Source organism: Falco biarmicus, chromosome 10 (assembly GCF_023638135.1).
Source record: "Falco biarmicus isolate bFalBia1 chromosome 10, bFalBia1.pri, whole genome shotgun sequence".
Lineage (NCBI taxonomy): Eukaryota > Metazoa > Chordata > Aves > Falconiformes > Falconidae > Falco > Falco biarmicus.
This window is the reverse complement of record NC_079297.1, coordinates 10,049,557-10,067,763: the sequence shown is the minus strand read 5'-3', so window position 1 is coordinate 10,067,763 and position 18,207 is coordinate 10,049,557. Positions and strand designations below refer to the sequence as shown.

The 18,207-nt window shown below is 41.9% G+C and overlaps 1 protein-coding gene across 1 annotated transcript; it reads right to left on the bottom strand.

Annotated features, from left to right (window-relative positions):
- Positions 1 to 373: 373 nt before the first annotated feature.
- Positions 374 to 8,769, bottom strand: FAM210B (family with sequence similarity 210 member B). The gene is made up of 3 exons (XM_056353250.1): positions 8,516 to 8,769; positions 5,180 to 5,352; positions 374 to 3,723 (listed from the first exon to the last, which is right to left on the bottom strand). Exons 1-3 carry the CDS (start codon positions 8,684 to 8,686, stop codon positions 3,507 to 3,509), a joined length of 561 nt encoding a protein of 186 aa, XP_056209225.1. The 5' UTR covers positions 8,687 to 8,769; the 3' UTR covers positions 374 to 3,506.
- Positions 8,770 to 18,207: the final 9,438 nt, after the last annotated feature.

Below are 18,207 nucleotides of genomic sequence, written 5' to 3'. Positions count from 1 at the left end.
TATGATCATAAAATAAATTTACTTCCCACCTCTGTCAAAGTTCTTTGTGCTGGTACCAAAAAGTAGGTGTGGTCACTTCCTATTCTACAATCATAACACAGGATTACAAGGTAAGTACCAAATGTGTTGCTACTTATCTTGCAGGTTTTCTCCAACCACTGAAACCTAGGCCTGCTGTTTCCTTTTTTTAGTGCGGTTATGGTCTGAAAGGTCTGGGAAGTATTGTCATCAAAGCAGGTATGTAACAAGAACTAATGTCAACACCTGGTGGTGTAACATGTTATTCCCCAAAATCTAGCAAGGGTCAGGCTACTGGCCACCAAAACACTAAATGAACCCCCACCTCTTTTCCAGTAAAACACTTCAAGCCAACTAAGAGAAAGCAATTTATTGTATTTTCATTATAAGACTTTTAATGTAATCTTCACTATTTTACAAACCATTTTTAAAAATGATCCTTTTACAAGCAAGGATTCTAGAATTAAAATATATTCTCAAATTAATTTAAAATATACTTCGTAAAAAAAACCCAAAACAAAACCCAAAGGAATTGCCAGTAGTTTAAACAACCATATTTATTTTGATAGATAATCTGATTTCTGGTCATAATTTAGATGAGGTTTTTTTTTACTGCAAGAAACTCTCTAGTTAGTGCTGGTGACTTTTAAGTGTATTTGCTTTGAATGATTCCTGCTTTACAGAAAGTTGTGTGGTTTTTTTTTTTTAAGTTTGTATATTCCTTCTCTATCAACTTAAGTATGTTTTGTCTTAAGCTAAAATGACTCAAACCCAAGGATGCCTCATTCTGGAATTTTTTTGTTATCCTTGGTAACGGAACATTGCCCTAACCTGATAAAGAGAGAGAGGGCATGTAGAGGGAAAAAACCAACAGAGACTTCTGTGAACAGGTGTGTGTGTAGTAAAACTTACTGTTAAGAAATAGTGACTGCCCACTTGAAATTTAGAAGACTGTAGCTGTTCTAGAGTGTAGAGGTTAATGGAAAGCTACAGTACTGCTGGCTGCATGTTTTCATACCATTATAACCCTTTAACTGCTGTGCAGATGGGTAAGAACTGCACTATCAAATGCTTGGTAATAAGCTTCTAGCCACACACCAGGTATATTAGTGGCAGATTAGTCAAAGGGTAAAGGCTGAGCTTCCTTGAGGGACAAGCTGATATGAAACTTAAGCTCTACTCAGAGCTGGCTCAGCAGTAAGCTGAAGTTAGCACTGTGGACAAGCTGCCAGCTTCAGCAGCCACACTGCAAAGGAGGCATGAAACAGGAAAAACCCAGGTTTTTTTGAACAAGTAGTTAGTCAAAATGAGCTTGACAGCCATTCCTCCTTTACATGTGGGTACATTAAGCAGCAGAGCACTGGCTCCATAGAGCAAGCCAAGCAGCTGTGATGACAAGCTCTTTGTAACACAGCCTACAGCTCCTGTGGAACCAGGCCACACTGCAAGGCTGATTCTCAGTATGTCCTGCTCCTAAGGTTGGTATTTTGAGCAGTAACTATGCAATACATGTCTACAGTATATGCTATATTTGTAGTATTCATCAAGATTAGAATGTGTACCTGCTCACTGCTGCAGCTGTTTCCACATTAGGACACTAAACCCTCACCTGGGCTTACAGCACAGCTCCACTGAGACCAAGCCCTTGTCAAGGGGTTCTTTGTTTTCAGGTGGCAGCCTCTAGTGTCAGCTTGCTTCCACAGGGTGGAGAAAGTAAACTACCACTCTCCCAGGTTTCCTTGTCTTAGAGAAAAACCTCTGGTTAGTCAAAGGGTAGCAATAGTACAGAGGTACAAGGATCTATGTGGGTATGACTCATCTTCCTCGAGCACAAACTCTTGCTCACTCACTTGTGAGCCTGAGAATCCTCAGTGCATCCAACCAGCCAATGCATTGGACTTTCTGAATGGGAAAGGAGTTAGGGGGCAATTTAATGTTATGGCTGAGTGGAATTAACAGGTTGCTTGTAATGAAAAAAATTACTTGCTCCTCCTTCCCTCCCTCAGCCAAGTCTCATCCTAACCCCAGGCCTCCCTCCTCTCAGTTCACTAAATTTCAGGGTGGGGAGGGAAAAAATTTACTCTGCTCACCAGGGTTAACATTCTGCTATTTACTTTAATCAGGTTCCTATATGAAGAGATCTGTGTCAGAGCCACCTTGGGGTATATGTAAGCACAAAGACAGCGGAAGACAATGTAAGAACAGCAGACCTGGAAGGAAGAACAGGTCCAAACAAAAGATCTGGCTCGAGCTCTCTCATAGAAGCACAGTAAAAAGTCTGAAACCCAGGTTTACCACAGAATATTACACTGACTACCTAGTTTTGGGATCCAGTATTTGGATTAATTGAAAGGTGGTATCTGAATATATGCATGTGCAACTACATTCTAATAGGGATAGTGTCCAAATAGGGAAATGAAAAGCACCTCTAACTGGTACATTCAACAATTTGTCAGATAAAAGCACAGGAATTGCTCTTGAGAAGCTATGAATTGTAATGTCTAGACTTCAGACACAGATCTGAGTTTCATCCACAGGAGCAGAAAGCTGCTAGGGTTAGTTTTCAGATTAAAAAGTGTGTCTCCAGTACAAAGCCAGATCTCAATACCTTAAAACCCCATGATACCTTGCCTCTGACTTGATGATCTTTGGAGTATGTTCACATAGGAGGTAATTCTGGTTACACTGATTGCAGTAGACTCAGAACTTCTTCTGAGTCTACAGGCATAAAAAAAAATATTAAAAAAAGGATTTCAGTACGGCCAGTTCCTAGCCTATAAATAAATCATTTTTTCAAACAAAATCTTGAAACATGGAAGCACCACAAAGGAGCTGTAGTTTCAGAACAGTGCATCACCTATTCTGGCTAAAAAATTATCACTGTGCAAAACCTAATCATACAGGTACTCCCACCTAAGTTAGCTCAGCATGTATGTTGTATTGCGAGACTAGAGTCATAATATATGCCTTTTACAACAAAAGAAACACCAACCTACCACCTTAGATTCCAATATACACCCTTGCCTATATTTTATGAATAACTATTCATATAGTAGGATATTGTTTATTTCACAGACCATTAGGAAAAGAATCTTCCTCTGTTTTCCCCTACACAGTAATAAAATAATTCTGCCACTCTATTTTGACAAGAAAACCACCAAAACCCTGAAGGCCCAAAAAGCTAGATTATAAAGACCCAGAACTGTGTGTTCTAAAGAGACTGCTCATTGTCAAGCATTTATATTACCACTTGCAGTGGAAACAAGATACCATTGTAACAGTTTTTTTTACAGAAGTGGCAAAAGGGGAAGAAGATAAGGACAGCTCTTTTCACAGTGTAAGATTTACCTGAATCAACAAGTAAGAAATGCAAGTGGAGGCCAGCATTAACATGAATCCAAATAAGTCTTTTAAAGAAATTTAGCAACTTGAAAATTACATAGATACAGAGCATTTAAAAAAATAGAGTGAAACCCAATAGGAAGTCATCATGGATTTGGGGCAGGAGGTTTGAAGAAACCAATCTTCCGGCAGTATCGGACAATAAATGGCACAGAAACTATAGTAATGCTGATTCGTACTGGAGCAAACAATTTGTGAATAGCATATGCCAGCACAAATGTGCTTGTACCAGCAGCCATTTTAGATTGCAATGATGATTCACTGAAACCAAGTTTGAAGAGAACGGCAGTCATATCCACACCACTGGGGAAAAAGAGAACAATATTTCTTTAGTTTATTTTAAGGTTGCATGCTAAAAAATAAAAAGTGCTATTTTTTCCAGGGAATTTAACATGGCATACTTCCAACTCCGGAATTTATGTTCATATTAGATGTTGTTAAATAATAAACCCAAGGAATTATTTCAGCAGTAACAGCTTAAGTTAGTTCTGTAGCAACAACACATGCAATATTTTCAGATGCACTTTTTTTTTTCTTAAATTGACAAGTTCCCTGTGAAGTCAAGTATGTTCTTAATTTTAAAACTGTATAGCTGCAGCATGTGCATGGAGAATACCCAGCCCCCATGCTCAACCTTTGGAGATAAGATTCCTCTCCTTTTTCATTTTAAAAAAGAAATTTGTGAATTTGTGTTGTAAATTAATCTTCCAAAAATTTACAGTAAAGCCTATTCTGTGTTTTGATGAAACTTATCACATTAATATAGATCAACCCGAACCAAATAAGGTACCTGTTGTTAGGCTTCAAGTGTCCTAACAGGAGTACAAAGCTGTTAAAATGACAAGCATCTTATCTAAAATCTAACAAGTGAAGGAAGTATTAAGGATCTCAGATAAGCATTATCCACCAAATCCATTAATATTTTAATTCTCTATAGACATAGCAGCTTTCATCAAGGTTCCTACATTTGGAGTAATTTTCCAAAAGAAGTTGTTACTAACTTTTCCCCCTTCACTTGACAGTAAAGTATCTTGTAACTGGGAGTTAAATCATACCTGAAGGAAAAGAGTTTCATTGTCACCCTGTGCAATGATATAGTAAATGAGAGACATCAGACATTCACACTTTTCCACTGAAGTCAAGGGTAAGTGGCAGGGAATGTTTTTAGAACAACGTGTTTCCCTGTCTCCTCAGCTGAAATCCCTCATGCTCAACAGACATATTTATAACCGATGCATTCCCACCAGAAGCCATGTACACAATTTCTCACCTGACTCCTACACAGTTATCTAGTATTTTCTTTTTTGAATCTAATCCTGTTTTAGTGGCCATTGCCTTCTGCAGTTGAATTGCAGAAACTGAGTTCAACACCCAGAAAAATAAATTTATCTCTAAGCTCCAGCACTTTGGCTCTATCTTTACAGACCACACTACTGTGTGAGAATAAAAGATATCTCTGCAGAACAAAAATAAATTCTCTCATCTGGTTAGTTACACTGGTGCAGTCTCTGCTATTTTTGCCTACTCACCATGGATGGTGAACCTATGCAAAAAGACCACATACATTATTCTTCTCTCATGCCTGATGGGAGATTAGATCCATTTATGGATCCACCTACACTCAACATTCAGAAGATTACTCTGTATAGACCAAACAGGCATAGAGTACGCGTGTCCTTCCAGAAATAAGCACAATGGTAAGATATTTTTCTTGGCTAAACCATTACTTAGAGACTACAGACAACTGTATAAACCTCACCTTGACACAGCCAGGTAGAAGATTCCTAGAGATACTAATGAAATTCCAACATGGAATGAAACCCCTACAGCACCATACTCTTTAAAAACTTGTTTCAGTTGCTGGGATTTGTTGAGTTTCTTGTTTTCACCACTGAGATCTGTGGCTGCCCTTTTTGGGGGTCCACCTGCATCCTAAAAAGAAAACAATTAAAAGTATTTATTAACGTTAAGCACAATGTCATATTCTAGTCAGTTGAACCAATATGAAATAATGAAAGAACTGGCTTGCATACAGTGCTGTTCGGAATACTTTGGGAAGATAGTAACACACTCTTACTCTTTCACATCAGGACAGCAGATGCCTGTGGCACAGCCCATGCAAGATCCCTTTTCCCAGCTATTCATATCAAAGGAACGCACTGAAATTAGTGCAAGTTCTTACATAACGCAAGTTTCATAATTAAAAATTATTACAGTCCCAGTCTTCCATTTGATTCAAATATGCATCAAGGCACACCCACACAGTTGTTTGAGAGATGAGACCGAGGTGCCAAAGAGATCTTTGCTTATACCCACTGCTCAGCTTTATACAGTGAATTCTTGTAACACAGTTTTTTGTTCAAGGGCTAAGCAGCTGATGGCACTGGAAGACTACGATACCACACTGATGCCGACTTACTAACAACTTACTAGATAGCAGGGGTCCAACATTTAAGTTCTTATAAATCACCCTCTGTAGATCAGCTGAAAGAGGAAGAACTGGGGAAATGCTACTGTTGACAGTAGTTGCTGTCAACATATATACAACAATAGTGTTGCCATGGTCTAGACAGTAGCTACACAGACATGGCAGTGCTGGTGTAAATAGCCTAACTTCACTGAAAATGTTTGTCATTGTAAAATTTATTGACAGCTTTTTATCTGGGTAAATTTAAAGTGCAGAAATTCATTGTGAGACATACTCCAAAACCCAATCTGATAGTGCAATGCAGGCAAAGAAGGGCATATATGCTGCTAGTAATGACAGCCCTTGGATACGTCCTCATACTTGCCATAGAAGAAATACTAACTAGAGAAAGAAAATGTTTGCACAAAGACCTCAGGATTTTTCTCTTAATTAGTGAACGGTTGTCAGGAGAAATTAGAAGAGTCCCTTTTCAGCTGAATTCAGCAGCAGTCATGACAATATGACAGCCAGACTAAAGGCCACTGCTGCCCACAGGACAGGTACAGCTACTGAGTGCCTGGCACCACTTTGTCCTACTGTAGGTCGGTTTCAAGGCACAAACTGGAAGAAACACACTTGATTAATCCTTGGATTTGGCGAGATTGTCAGTTAGGATACAAGATAGATGCCTCTTACAACACTAGTGGTAGGATGAACTTGCTTTAATTGGCAATTTCAACCACACAAAGCACACCACCACCCCAAGCCCCCCCCAAACCTGTTTGCTGCTGGTTTTATCTTTTTTAATCGTAATTTGTATTCCTTTGTATTTCGACAGGAAAACACACTGATACATAAATATGTATTTAGGGAATTGTGTAGCTCAACTTACTCTGCTTATTGTGTATTTAAAATATTCAAACATAAAAAATAATGTTAGATTTTTTTTTTTTTGGCTGATAAGCCAAAGCAGTATTTCAACAGAAACTGAAACTTGACTCAAGAAAACATGTCCAGTAGAAAAAGAAATCCTTTATTGCTTAAGCCAAGCAGTTTCAATACTAGAAGGTAAATGAGGAAAACATGTTTAAATAGATATGTTTTTAAGCAAGCTTATTTAGCAAAATAATGGATTAATAGTTAGATAATTAACTACTTTCAGCCACTGCAAGTAATGAGATTCAATGCATGGCTGTACTACATGCCTGCTACTTCAACATGTTTCAGAATTCATTCTCTTACTCTTCAGTTTTATTATAGGAAAGGGGGGACGTCGAGGGGCGGAGGAGGGAAGAATGCTGTTTTAACTCCCAGTCTGTAAAATATAAGTACTGAGTTATTGAATGGAACTACATAAATAAACTGAACAAAATAGCCTCATAATACCTTCTGATAAAAGCTGTCCTAACATATTATTCAATCGACATCACATACTAGTCAAGAACATTAATTTATTCAACAGTGTGATTTTCTTAAAAGCCAAGCATGGTTTGAATGGTATTTTAAGATTTAATAGCTACAGTGAATTTTTCATCCAAACAAAGATGATCATTATCTATTTAAGGAGCCTGACATGAAGATTTTTTTCAGACAGCTGCCATGAAGACAGGAGCTGACAATCTGGTGAGATACATAAGCCTCAGAGGAACTCTTGGTCTTATAGCTGTGTTTGCAAGATGGATCATAAGGACTGAAAAATAACTTGTTCCCATCATCACATTTCAACTCACTCATGCTCTCGGGCTCACACACCAGGCAATTTCTGAACGGTTCCACTTGAACAGATATTACTTGGACTACTCAGTACAGTCATGCCTGAATAACATACAACTTAGCAAAGAAAGCTGCTTGTTTTCCATATAATTTTGCTACAATATTTCTGCTAGAAAGCCAATTTTATTCACATCACTTAGGCAAAGATTCAGCTTCTGGACAAAATAAGGCAAGAATCTGAAATATCACATTACGCTTTGTAACGGGGCTACAGAAATTAACCTGAAAACTAAGGTGTAGAAATTAAACTGTAAATGAGGCTTTGTATGGAAAGCTCACAGTCATAATCTTGGCACAAACAGGTGTAAAGCAGGTCCGCGTCTCCTACAGAAACCCGGCATCAACATGATTTAATAATGTACTGCGGTGTAAAGAAGTCACGTGTGAGGCCTTCATCTGCTTTGCTCCCTCTGCCAACTCAAATTTAAAAACAAAAGAAGTGGCACAAATTCATACTTTTTTCCCCCCACTTCCCAGCTCAAACGAAAACGTAACCGAGGGTTGAAAGCCCAGTGGAACTCGCAACTAACGGGGTGCGTGGCCTTTCAGCTGCCCCTGGGCGCTGCCAGCCACCGCCGCCCCCGGGCTACTCTGTGTCGGCATGAATTACTAACAAGCCCTTCTTTTAGTTCTTCTTATTCTTCACAACTCACCTGAAGCGCTCAAACTCTGAAAGCCCCCTGGGAAAACATATACCCCTCCCGGGGTGCTGCAGGCCAGCCGAACCCCTAATCTTGAAGGCACCCCCAAAAAGCTGGGAAACACTCCCAGGCCGGGACAACTTGTGCTTTAACCAAAGCTACATTAATCCGCTCCCCGCCAGAACACCTCCCCCCGGAGGCGCAGCCGCTGCCCCCTCACACCGCGCAGTACCTCGGGGGGGGCTCGCAGGCACCCCCACCCTTGCCCACCTACCTTGGCGGAGCTGCCGGCGGCAGCTCGCAGCGTTACGAGCGGCAGCGGCGGGCTGAGGCCAGACCAGGCGAGGCGGGGGCCGCAGCGCAAGGCGCGGGGGGCGGCGGCGAGCGGGGGGCTGCGCGGGGCGGCCGGCGGCCGCAGCGGGCCCAGGCGCGCCAGGCGGTACATAGCAACGGCGCAGCCCCGGCTGTGTGCGCCGCGCGGGGCGGGCGGCCAGGCCTGACAAGCCGAACACCCGCCCCGGCCGGCGGCGGGCGCCCTCCTCCTTAAAGGGGCAGAGTCCTTCTGGAGCCAGATTTGGTGGGCTCTGCCCCTTTAAGGAGGAGGGCGCCCGCCGCCGGTGGGGGCCGGCGGTTTGTGACGGGAGGGCGGTTACAGGTGCCGCTGCCCGCTGAGGGGAGGCGCGCTGCGCGCTCTTAGTCTGAGGGAAAAAAGTCTCTCAGGATGCCGTGTGGCCACTCGGGACGGTGTGAGGCAGCCCCCTGCCCCATCTGGGCTGGCTGAAGCCCCTCCAGCGCCCGTCTGGAGGGAGCTGTAGGAGCGCAACCACAGTGGTTTTACAGTGTGGCCCTCCACGTAGCTCGCTAAGCGGGGATGGTTGCCTCTTCAGTCCCCTTGGCTGTATTTAGGCCTGTAAGCGTGGAAGGGGAGGTGATGCCTGTCATTTTTTCGAGTGCTCCCAAAGACTGTGTGCATATTGAAGTGGAGAAGTGGTTAAAGTATCGTTGCTGCATAGGCTCACAGTGCAAGCAGTTTATTTAATTACTGACTTTATCTTGAAGAGCTCTCGTAATCTGCCAAGATTTCAAGGTGTAGGGCAGAGTGCAAACACAGAGCTTTTCCAGTCACAAAGGGTTCATAGCATCTCTGAGACCAGAAGGAGCCTTCCAGCAGACACTGAGAAGGTCTTGCATTTATAGCCTTGCTTCTATCTTAAAACCACAACAGGAAAAGTAGGAATTAAAAATGCCATTGAAATGTAACATCACTGTGGGAGAATTGTAGATGTCGGGGGGGGGAGGATATTCCTGGCAAGTGAATCCCAGTGCCCCGGGGAGCTGTTTCGACCAGTAAGGCTGTGGCTGCTGGGAATGATCTGTCCACATGGCGTAATTTTCAGAATCTGCTTAACTCTGGTGATTTCTAGACCTTTTGTGCTGTGTCAACCATTCAATGTTAATGCTGCTTAATGTGGTTTAATATCTGCAAGTTGACCGCTATCTTATACGATGCCAAGGCTTTTTGTAACTGCTATTGCTGCAGTTTCCTGAAGTGGCTTCTTGCCATCACAGACAAGGCTGGCTCACTGTGGGAGGAAGGGTAAATATTGCATAACTACATTAATGTACTGAAACAATGCATCCAAATGCTAAGCTCCAGCAATAAAATGCTTCTCTTTTCCGAGATGCTAAGCCTTTCCTCTTCAGGCACATTGTTGTTTTTGCAGTGATGTAAGCATGCAGGGCCGAGTACAATAGGAGAACTGTGTCAGATAAATAAGAGGTTTTTCCCTCCGGAAGAACTTGCCGTTTAGGAGTACAAGCTGGAACTGCGCAGGACAACACAGAATGGTACAATGCTGAAACAGCATGGTGGGTGGCTCTGGTTAAGTGCAACGCACCACAGAACAGATGGGTTTCAAGGAGTATCTTGGAGGACGAGAGGGAGAGAGCTTTACATGCATTAAAATAGAGTCTGTTCTGGGCATAATAAACAGCACTGCCAGTTCTAGGGTTTTATACTTCCTTTAGTTTTTGCTTATAAATCTAGTCTTTCTATGAATGCTTTGTAGAACAATACTTTCTCAGAACGCAATTTCACATGTTTATTACGTTTATTTACTGTTCCAAAGCAATTTGCTAATGTGTTTTCTGTGACTGTTAATACACCACCTGAGCAGACAAATGGTATTAATAGGGTGATATATATATCATAGTGCACTACAATTTTGTATTTTTTTTTTAATTATAAAACATCCCAGGAGTTAATTCTGGTTTTACTAAAAATGTCAGTCAAGTTCCACTGGCATGGACACAACTGGGCTCCGCGCATGCACACTGGACACCTGCCTGTGTTTGTCTGGCAGACCCATTAGAACCACTGCGTGGTAGAGAGCACAGAGGAGCTTTCCTGTGGCATATGTGTTATGCTGCTGCTGGACATCTAGAAATCCTGGGCGAGTGCAGAAAAGAGTAGGAGATCAGTTAATAACGCATAAAAGCATCAGAGCTGGCAGTTTTATATGTACAGTCTGACTTTCTGCTGTCTCTAAAATCTCAGTGGGAGATTTTGCTTCGAGGCAGGAAGGAACAATACAATAAACATCAAATGATCTATGCTCACTGAAAGACAAGCAAACACCTGGGCTTAAGGTACCTTAATGTGAAGATAGAGAAGTGCAGGGAAAAACACATTAGCTCTATCCTGCTCACTGTAACTAAGACAAAGAGGAGAAGGTACAACTTCCAAAGACAGCTCAAGAAAATGCTTCCACACAGACACTTTTGTGTTATGCTGGATATGCAGGTCTGTCTGTAATGTGTACAATGTTTACTCCTTGCACGTCACTACATTTATATACACTCTTTGCCAGCAATAGTAGACTTGGGGCCATATTCCATTTGCAAGTTCCACCAAGTTGTTGTTTACTGCCTCAAATATTACTTATAAACATGGAAGTACAAGTAATACTGATGGTGCAGCTGAAAGGCAGTTTGACAAGGAAGAAGTTAAAGGAAGACTGATGAGCCTGAGAATTCACTTGCAATTCATAGGATCACAGAATCATTTAGGTTGGAAAATACACTTAAGATCATCGAGTCCAGCTGTTAACTAACTCCACCACTAAACACGTCCCTAAGTGCCACATCTACACATCTTTTAAATACCTCCAGGAACGGTGACTCCATCACCTCCTTGGGCAGCCTGTTCCAACGCTTGACAGACCTTTCAGTGAAGAAAATTTTCCTAATATCCAACCTAAACCTCCCTGGTGCAACTTGAAGCTGTTTCCTCTTGTCCTGTCACCTGTTACTTGGGAGCAGAGACCCTGTCCCGCCGGGCAGTTCCCCCCGCTGTGCCCCCGGCCTGGGCGCTGCGGGGCTGCGGTGCCCACGGGCAGGGCCCGGCACGCGGCCCTGCTGGCCCCCGTACAGTTGGCCTTGGCCCATGGGCCCGGCCTGCCCAGACCCCCGCGGAGCCTCCTGCCCCCCAGCACATCAACACTGCTGCCCAGCTCGGTGTCACCTGCACACTGACTGGGGGTGCACTCGATCCCCTCGTCCGGGTCGCTGGTAAAGACATGAAACAGCACCGGCCCCAGCAGAGCCCTGGGGACACCCCTGTGCCCAGTGCCAGCGGGATGTGACTCCATTGCCCACCGCTCTTTGGGCTCGGCCGCCAGCCAGGGCTTTACCCAGCGCAGAGACCCCAGTCCCAGCCATGGGCAGCCGGGTTCTCCAGGAGATGCTGTGGGAGACGGTGTCGAAGGCTTTACTGAGGTCCAGGCAGACACCAGCCACAGCCTTTCCTTCATCCACTGAGTCACCTTTTCACAGGAGATCAGGTCCATCAGGCAGGACCTGCCTTTCATAGACCCCTGCTGGCTGGGCCTGATCACCTGGTTGTTCTGTACATGCCATGTGATGACACTCAGGATGATCTGCTCCATAACCTTCTGTGGCACCGAGGTCAGACTGACAGATCTGAAGTATGCTGTAACATGCGATTTCTGTAACTGGAATCCATGTTGCAGAATTGTTCCATCTGTGGTTTGCCAAGAGTGCAAGCTAAGTCCTGCCATTGATGCTTGTAGGTCCCTGCGATGAGCTAGTTCAGGAGTTAAGTTCATTTGTAAGGATAAATGTGATTAGTAGTTCAGTAGCAGCTTACTTTTAATAATGTCTTAGTCAAAGCAAAATTATAATTTGATGATGAAGAAATGAGAGAAAATTCTTTAAGTTTTTCAAATAATTTAATCTACCAATAATTCAAGGATCATGAATGTGACAGTTCCAAAATATAATGCCTTCTAATAGACAAGTACAAATTGGTTCCTATATGAGAGTGGGAGGCAATTGCTTATGCATGATGGAAGCTGTATCATTTAATATTATTACAAATGTAGTAATGCCATGTACATAAATATAATGAGAGGAGTTAGGAACCGATCATGAACCTTATTCAGAAAAGAAGCTAAGGTAAATTTCTTTATATTATGGTAAATTAAGGGCATGGCATGTGAAATAGTTTTAAGTGGCCTAGTTCTTTAGTACATTGGCTTTTTCACATCATGTTCCAAGGCTGTTTAAATGATGAAGATGAGATAATGTGGCTAGTTCATAAGATGGACATGAATTAAAATGATATCAGGAAATTATATTTCCTTGAAATTTTAATTTGTACCTGTGCAAAGCATAACACAATGCCTGCTTATTATTTGAGGAATCCATATGTAGCTTATAAAGATACTTAGTAGGAAACTTCTGTGTCAAGAATGCTCCAGTACATACAGTTAGCTTTCAGGGACATCTTCGCTCTCAAGCAAAAACTGGAAAAACATTAAAACTTAGTATCTTATATTCGAATGGGAGAAGACTGCACTGATAGTACAGCTACGTCCAAAGGAAGCCAGCCCAGATATTTTTGTCTGTGAGAGGAATTTAGGGTGAGAAAAATCCCCAAACAGGACAGCAAAGAAAGAGTTATTTGCTTTATTTACCTACAAATCCTTGAAGAATGGGGCTGTGTGGCCCTGTTTCATTTCAGTGCCCTGGAGATGTGTGGGAACTTCCATTGCAGACCACTGGTTGTCTGAGCAAAGGAAACTGTGGTTTCAACCCAAATCCTTCTAAAAGATAATTAGGCAATTTAGGTGATGACTCATGGGAGCCCCTGCAGAAAGATGAATTTCACCTCCTGAGAAGATCTTGCTCTTTGACCCCTAGTCTTGTTGAACAGAAAGGGGTATAAAGTAAAACCAGAAGAAAATAGAAGTGAAAACATCCGTATTGCTTGCATTTCTGTGACCTGCTGCTGATTTCATGTGCCCGTCCTTGGCATGCCTATGAGTGAGCAGACTGTTGCTGTTGAGCTGTGAGGGTCCCTCTTTCTCATGGAGGACGCATAGTTCTTTCAGGATCTTTGTGCCTGAGTTGATACAGGAAGTCAGCAGCATTAATTCTACTCTCCACAAGAGTCCTCTCCAGTAATCTTCTGATGAGACATTTTTTCATTTGGACAGTGTGATGTATAGCCATTTGGATGTGTGTGAGTGAAAATCACATCCAATGTCTCCTGCTAGGTGTGGGATTGATAGCCCCAGCAAAGCAAGAAGGTTATTTTTTCACAGAACAGATAAACTACATGGAGTGGCAGCAGAAGCAGCTTCCTTGGCACCCACTAATGTGTTTCACCCTAATGCGGAGCGTAACTCAGCCTCCATGTCCGCACAGCTTTTGGCCTTTCTGCCCTGTCTCTGTGCGATAATGCTGCACTGAGGACACATACAACTTACTTCATAGAAGTCGCTGGCTGTTCTCACCTTTCAGTAACAATTAACCTGAGTTATTTTTGGAATACATTGGAAGCAGCAGTAATTGCTGTATGCACTGCCAGCCTTGAGACATGTTGTCATGTGCCCATTCAGAGTTTGGAAGACAGCCTTTAACATTTAACTGAAGTCACTGTTTCTGGTATCCAGCAAAGTTTCCATTCCTCATGTCTGTGAAGAATTTACCATCTTCTACCTTTAGATTGGTATTTATTTTGCAGTGAAGTGCAAAGAATTCATTCAGGTACCTGGGGTTTAGCATTTCAGATGGCTATTTAATTTACCATTCAGTGCAACCCACTAAGGAGAGGTGTCTGCTTTAGACCTGTATGTCTGGAAAAGAGCTATCAAACTTTTAAGAGTCAAAGCTAGCCCAGAGAAAGTGAAGTGTCTTGTGCTGATGAATATAACACAACGAAGGATGCAAAATGATGCTGTTTAGTCAATTCTTTTTAATGTCTTCTGCTATTAAAATGGGTAAAGTGGTATTTTGTGGAGTGAAAACTTATGGGGCCAAATTTGGAAGCTGAATACTTGGACTGCTTTGCCTCCTCAAGCTGTTTTACACCTCTTCTGATTCCCATGGACTTTCAAATCTGCACAGACTCCTTTAGATTTATTTTTCAGTTTGTTTCACTACTGTACTGATCATAACTTCATGAGAACTTAGGAAAAATTAGGCAAAAGGCATGTTTGGTGGTTGTTTTCCTAAATGTTCAGCAATTTCAATTTGTTCTCACAAATAAAAAAGCCAGTTGTCCTCTTCCCCTTCAGACTTAAAAGTATGTAAATAGTTGGTAACATTCTGTTGTAGCAGCCCGTGACTCAGATTGTCAAGTGCAGATTTTCCTGCCCTTTGTTCCTTACCAATATTGCTATAAAGCAAATTGTCAGCCCATTCAGACAAAACAAGTTACAGCCAAGGCCAGATTCCCTCTTTTCTACCTCTCACTGCATAATGCCATAATGAGATTCTGGCCAAACAACTCGGTGCAGTGCAATATTCAATCGGCAGTGTACTCAGAAAAGGTGGATGTGAATTACTAAACACAGTCATTAGCCCCTATTTGTATAAGGTTACTGGAAATTGTTCCCAGATCTTTCAGGCAGTTACACTGCTGCACTGGGACACATCCTTCCAAAGTGAGTGACGCCCTGGTCTGTACTCTTAATACATGCAAGTGAGTTTACCTTGCAGCTTTTGAATATATACCTTTAGTTTGCCAAAGAGGTGCTGATGTGCCTGGCCGTAAGGAAAAAAACCTTCTGTGAACTTCCTTAAGGGCATGAGTAAAGAGGCCAAGGTGGTCCTTAACTCCTGCCTGCTCTACAGAGCCAGCACTCAGGAGCAGTGCAACAAGAGAGCCTTTTGCGGAAGGGTAGGTCCCCATGCTTGTATCTTACTTATCTCTGTTCTTGCATCAGGAAAACTGCATCAATAAGCTTCCTGAGATCAGAAGAGGAGCAGGTGCAGGAGGAGAGTGTGCCTTCATTTTGTGTCATCTTCTGCTCTTTCTTTTAGCCAGAATTTAACATACACTCAAAATTGTAACTGTTTTAAATGACCAAGCCTTAAATAATACTAATAATATTACTTGCATTGATACAAGTGTAGCTTATAATGAGCCCTAGCTCGAGAGCATTGTAGATTATGTCCCACTGTTACAAGCAGCCTTTTGGTCTGCCGATCTAACAATCCCTAACAAAGGGCAATATTCTTTTAAAGCATCTAACCTATCACTTTACGTCATATTTTCAACGATGATTTGGTAAAGTAGGACCTGTAAATAGTCATTCTGTATCAGGGTTGTTAACTTTGAGATTTTATTAAATAAGGACCCTTTCCTTGCGATCACCCTGTTCCTAGCTGTATTACCCATGTCACGTTACTGTACCTGGTTCTGATCTTGCATTATGGTGGTGCTTGTTATATGCTCTCAGTAGGAGAAGAAAAAGGAGCCTGTTCTTTGGCTCTGGACATGTGATCACGATGCGACTTGTCATGTTCTCCTTGTGATGCTAGTTAGCTGGCACAAGCACCCATCTGTCACGAGTAAACAAGTGTGAATGCAGATACTCTGTATGAGTGAAGTCTTTTAACACGTCTGGCAGTGGTTGCTTGAGAGCAGGTATTATAGGAACTTGTTTGGGACCAGAGTCCAACATATAAAGACGTTCTTTGGTAAATTATCTGCAATAGGAAGAAGGCAGAATGGAGGGATATTGCTTGTTCACTGATAGATATTTCTCCCCTGCCAAGCACCTGCCTTACAAATTTTAGTCAATGGATGGCACTGCTGACTTTTCACAGCTGGGCTTGTTTTGGGAGCTGGCTTCTGCAATGCATTTATGACTCATTGTGCAGTTTAAACCATGTCTGAAAACTTGCTGTTGCAAAGTGGTTACTTCAACAGTAGTCATGCAGCCCAATCCCCTGAACAAAGAGGGGATAGGTGTTGTTTGTGGGCCATTGAGGAGTTCTGTTAGGGAAACATAACCGAGCCCCAGCAGTCCTCATTCACCACTCCCTAGTTCTCATTAGGAAAATGGCTTGCTGTGCCTCCTCCCGTGTAGGTACAGAAGACAGACTGGGATTTTTTTATTGGGAAGGCCTATAGCACATTTTACTAATAAGAGCTCAACTTGCTTGGGCTCTGAGATGGCCAGGAGTCATGTAACTGTTCTGTACTGAGCTAATGAGCTCTGCTGAGGAAAAGCTGTATTATTTCAGGCCTGATGACATGCTAATGTGGTTATCTGACTTCTAATAAAACTTGGAGCTGCTGCCATGTATGAGTGTTTCTGCTGGGAATATGAACAGATATCAACTAAATTGCTGAATGGTTTTTACTGCTGCAGAAGGTTCTTTAATTGTTCTTCAGATGTGTATCCTGTTGCCAAAATATGCTGTCAAGAACTGCTGTATAAAATCTGCTACACTAGCAAGTCTGGAGGAAGGAGGGCTCAGAAGGTATCCTCAGCACTAGGGAAAGAGGGAGGAAAGCCATTCCACTGTATCACTTCCCATTATTCATTATTTCTTATTAATAATAAAGAAGACATTCTTCATTATTTGTTATCCTATGGGATAGTACATGAGAATTCACTTATTATTCATAATTTAGCAGATTTATCTGTTTATTATAGACTACTTCTCACTTGAACTTACTGAGGCAAATTCATAATTACACTGCTGTAATTACAGTTTGTAAAATGTGAGAGGAGATATAACAGTGTGAATTTAAACGGAGAATCTGAAAGGAGAGCTGAAAAATTGAAATCATGGATGTTGTACAAAGGTTATTAAGCATTCAAAAAAAAGAAGAAACAAAAAAATGAAAGGAGAAGGTTAGAAGAAAAGCTGTCTATGAAGAGATCCTCTTATTCCAGAAGCCTGAATGAGTTTTAAAAAATAAACCAATTCCAAAAGCTCCTAAAGAAATTCAACCTGATAACACTCTTTGTTTAGCTGGATGCAGTAAAGCGAAGTGAATAGTGTTGCAATAGTATAAACCTGACATAAATTAGGGAGTGAGATGTGCCTCAATTACCAGTCTGCCATAGCAGTAGATTCAGTCCTATGGAAACCCCAGGTGGTTTCCATGGTACATCACCCCCCACATACTGACAGGTCGCTTGCCTTCTAAGAATACCTTCAAGATAATTAAGAAAAAATAATAAATCGGTAGACTATTTTGCTTCTAAATGGGGGTCAGACATATTGAACCCTTGAAAATCTGAAGGATTTGCTAGTAATCACAAACAATCAGCATTCTATGGTGCTACCTGCTTTGTTCTTAGATTTTTGTCAAGTGTCAGATTTTTAATGGATGCAACATGCACCGCAGATAACCAAGGAACTATGGTTTTGGGGAAGCTGCTCTGCTGCCAAAGTGAATCTGAATTTTTCTGGCCTGAAAATAAATTATTTCTCATCTTTGGGGTTGCAAAACTTAATTTTGCCTATTATTAGAAAAGCCTTCAGCTATGTCTGACAGGACTGCAGGCAAAGTAATTGTACTGGAGAAAAAGATCTAACAATATACATTGCCTGCTAAAAACTTCACTAGGTTAAGCAGTTCTGTTTTGTACCAACTTGTGAAGTAAATAGCCATCAGTGTTTATCAATTGCTGGTAA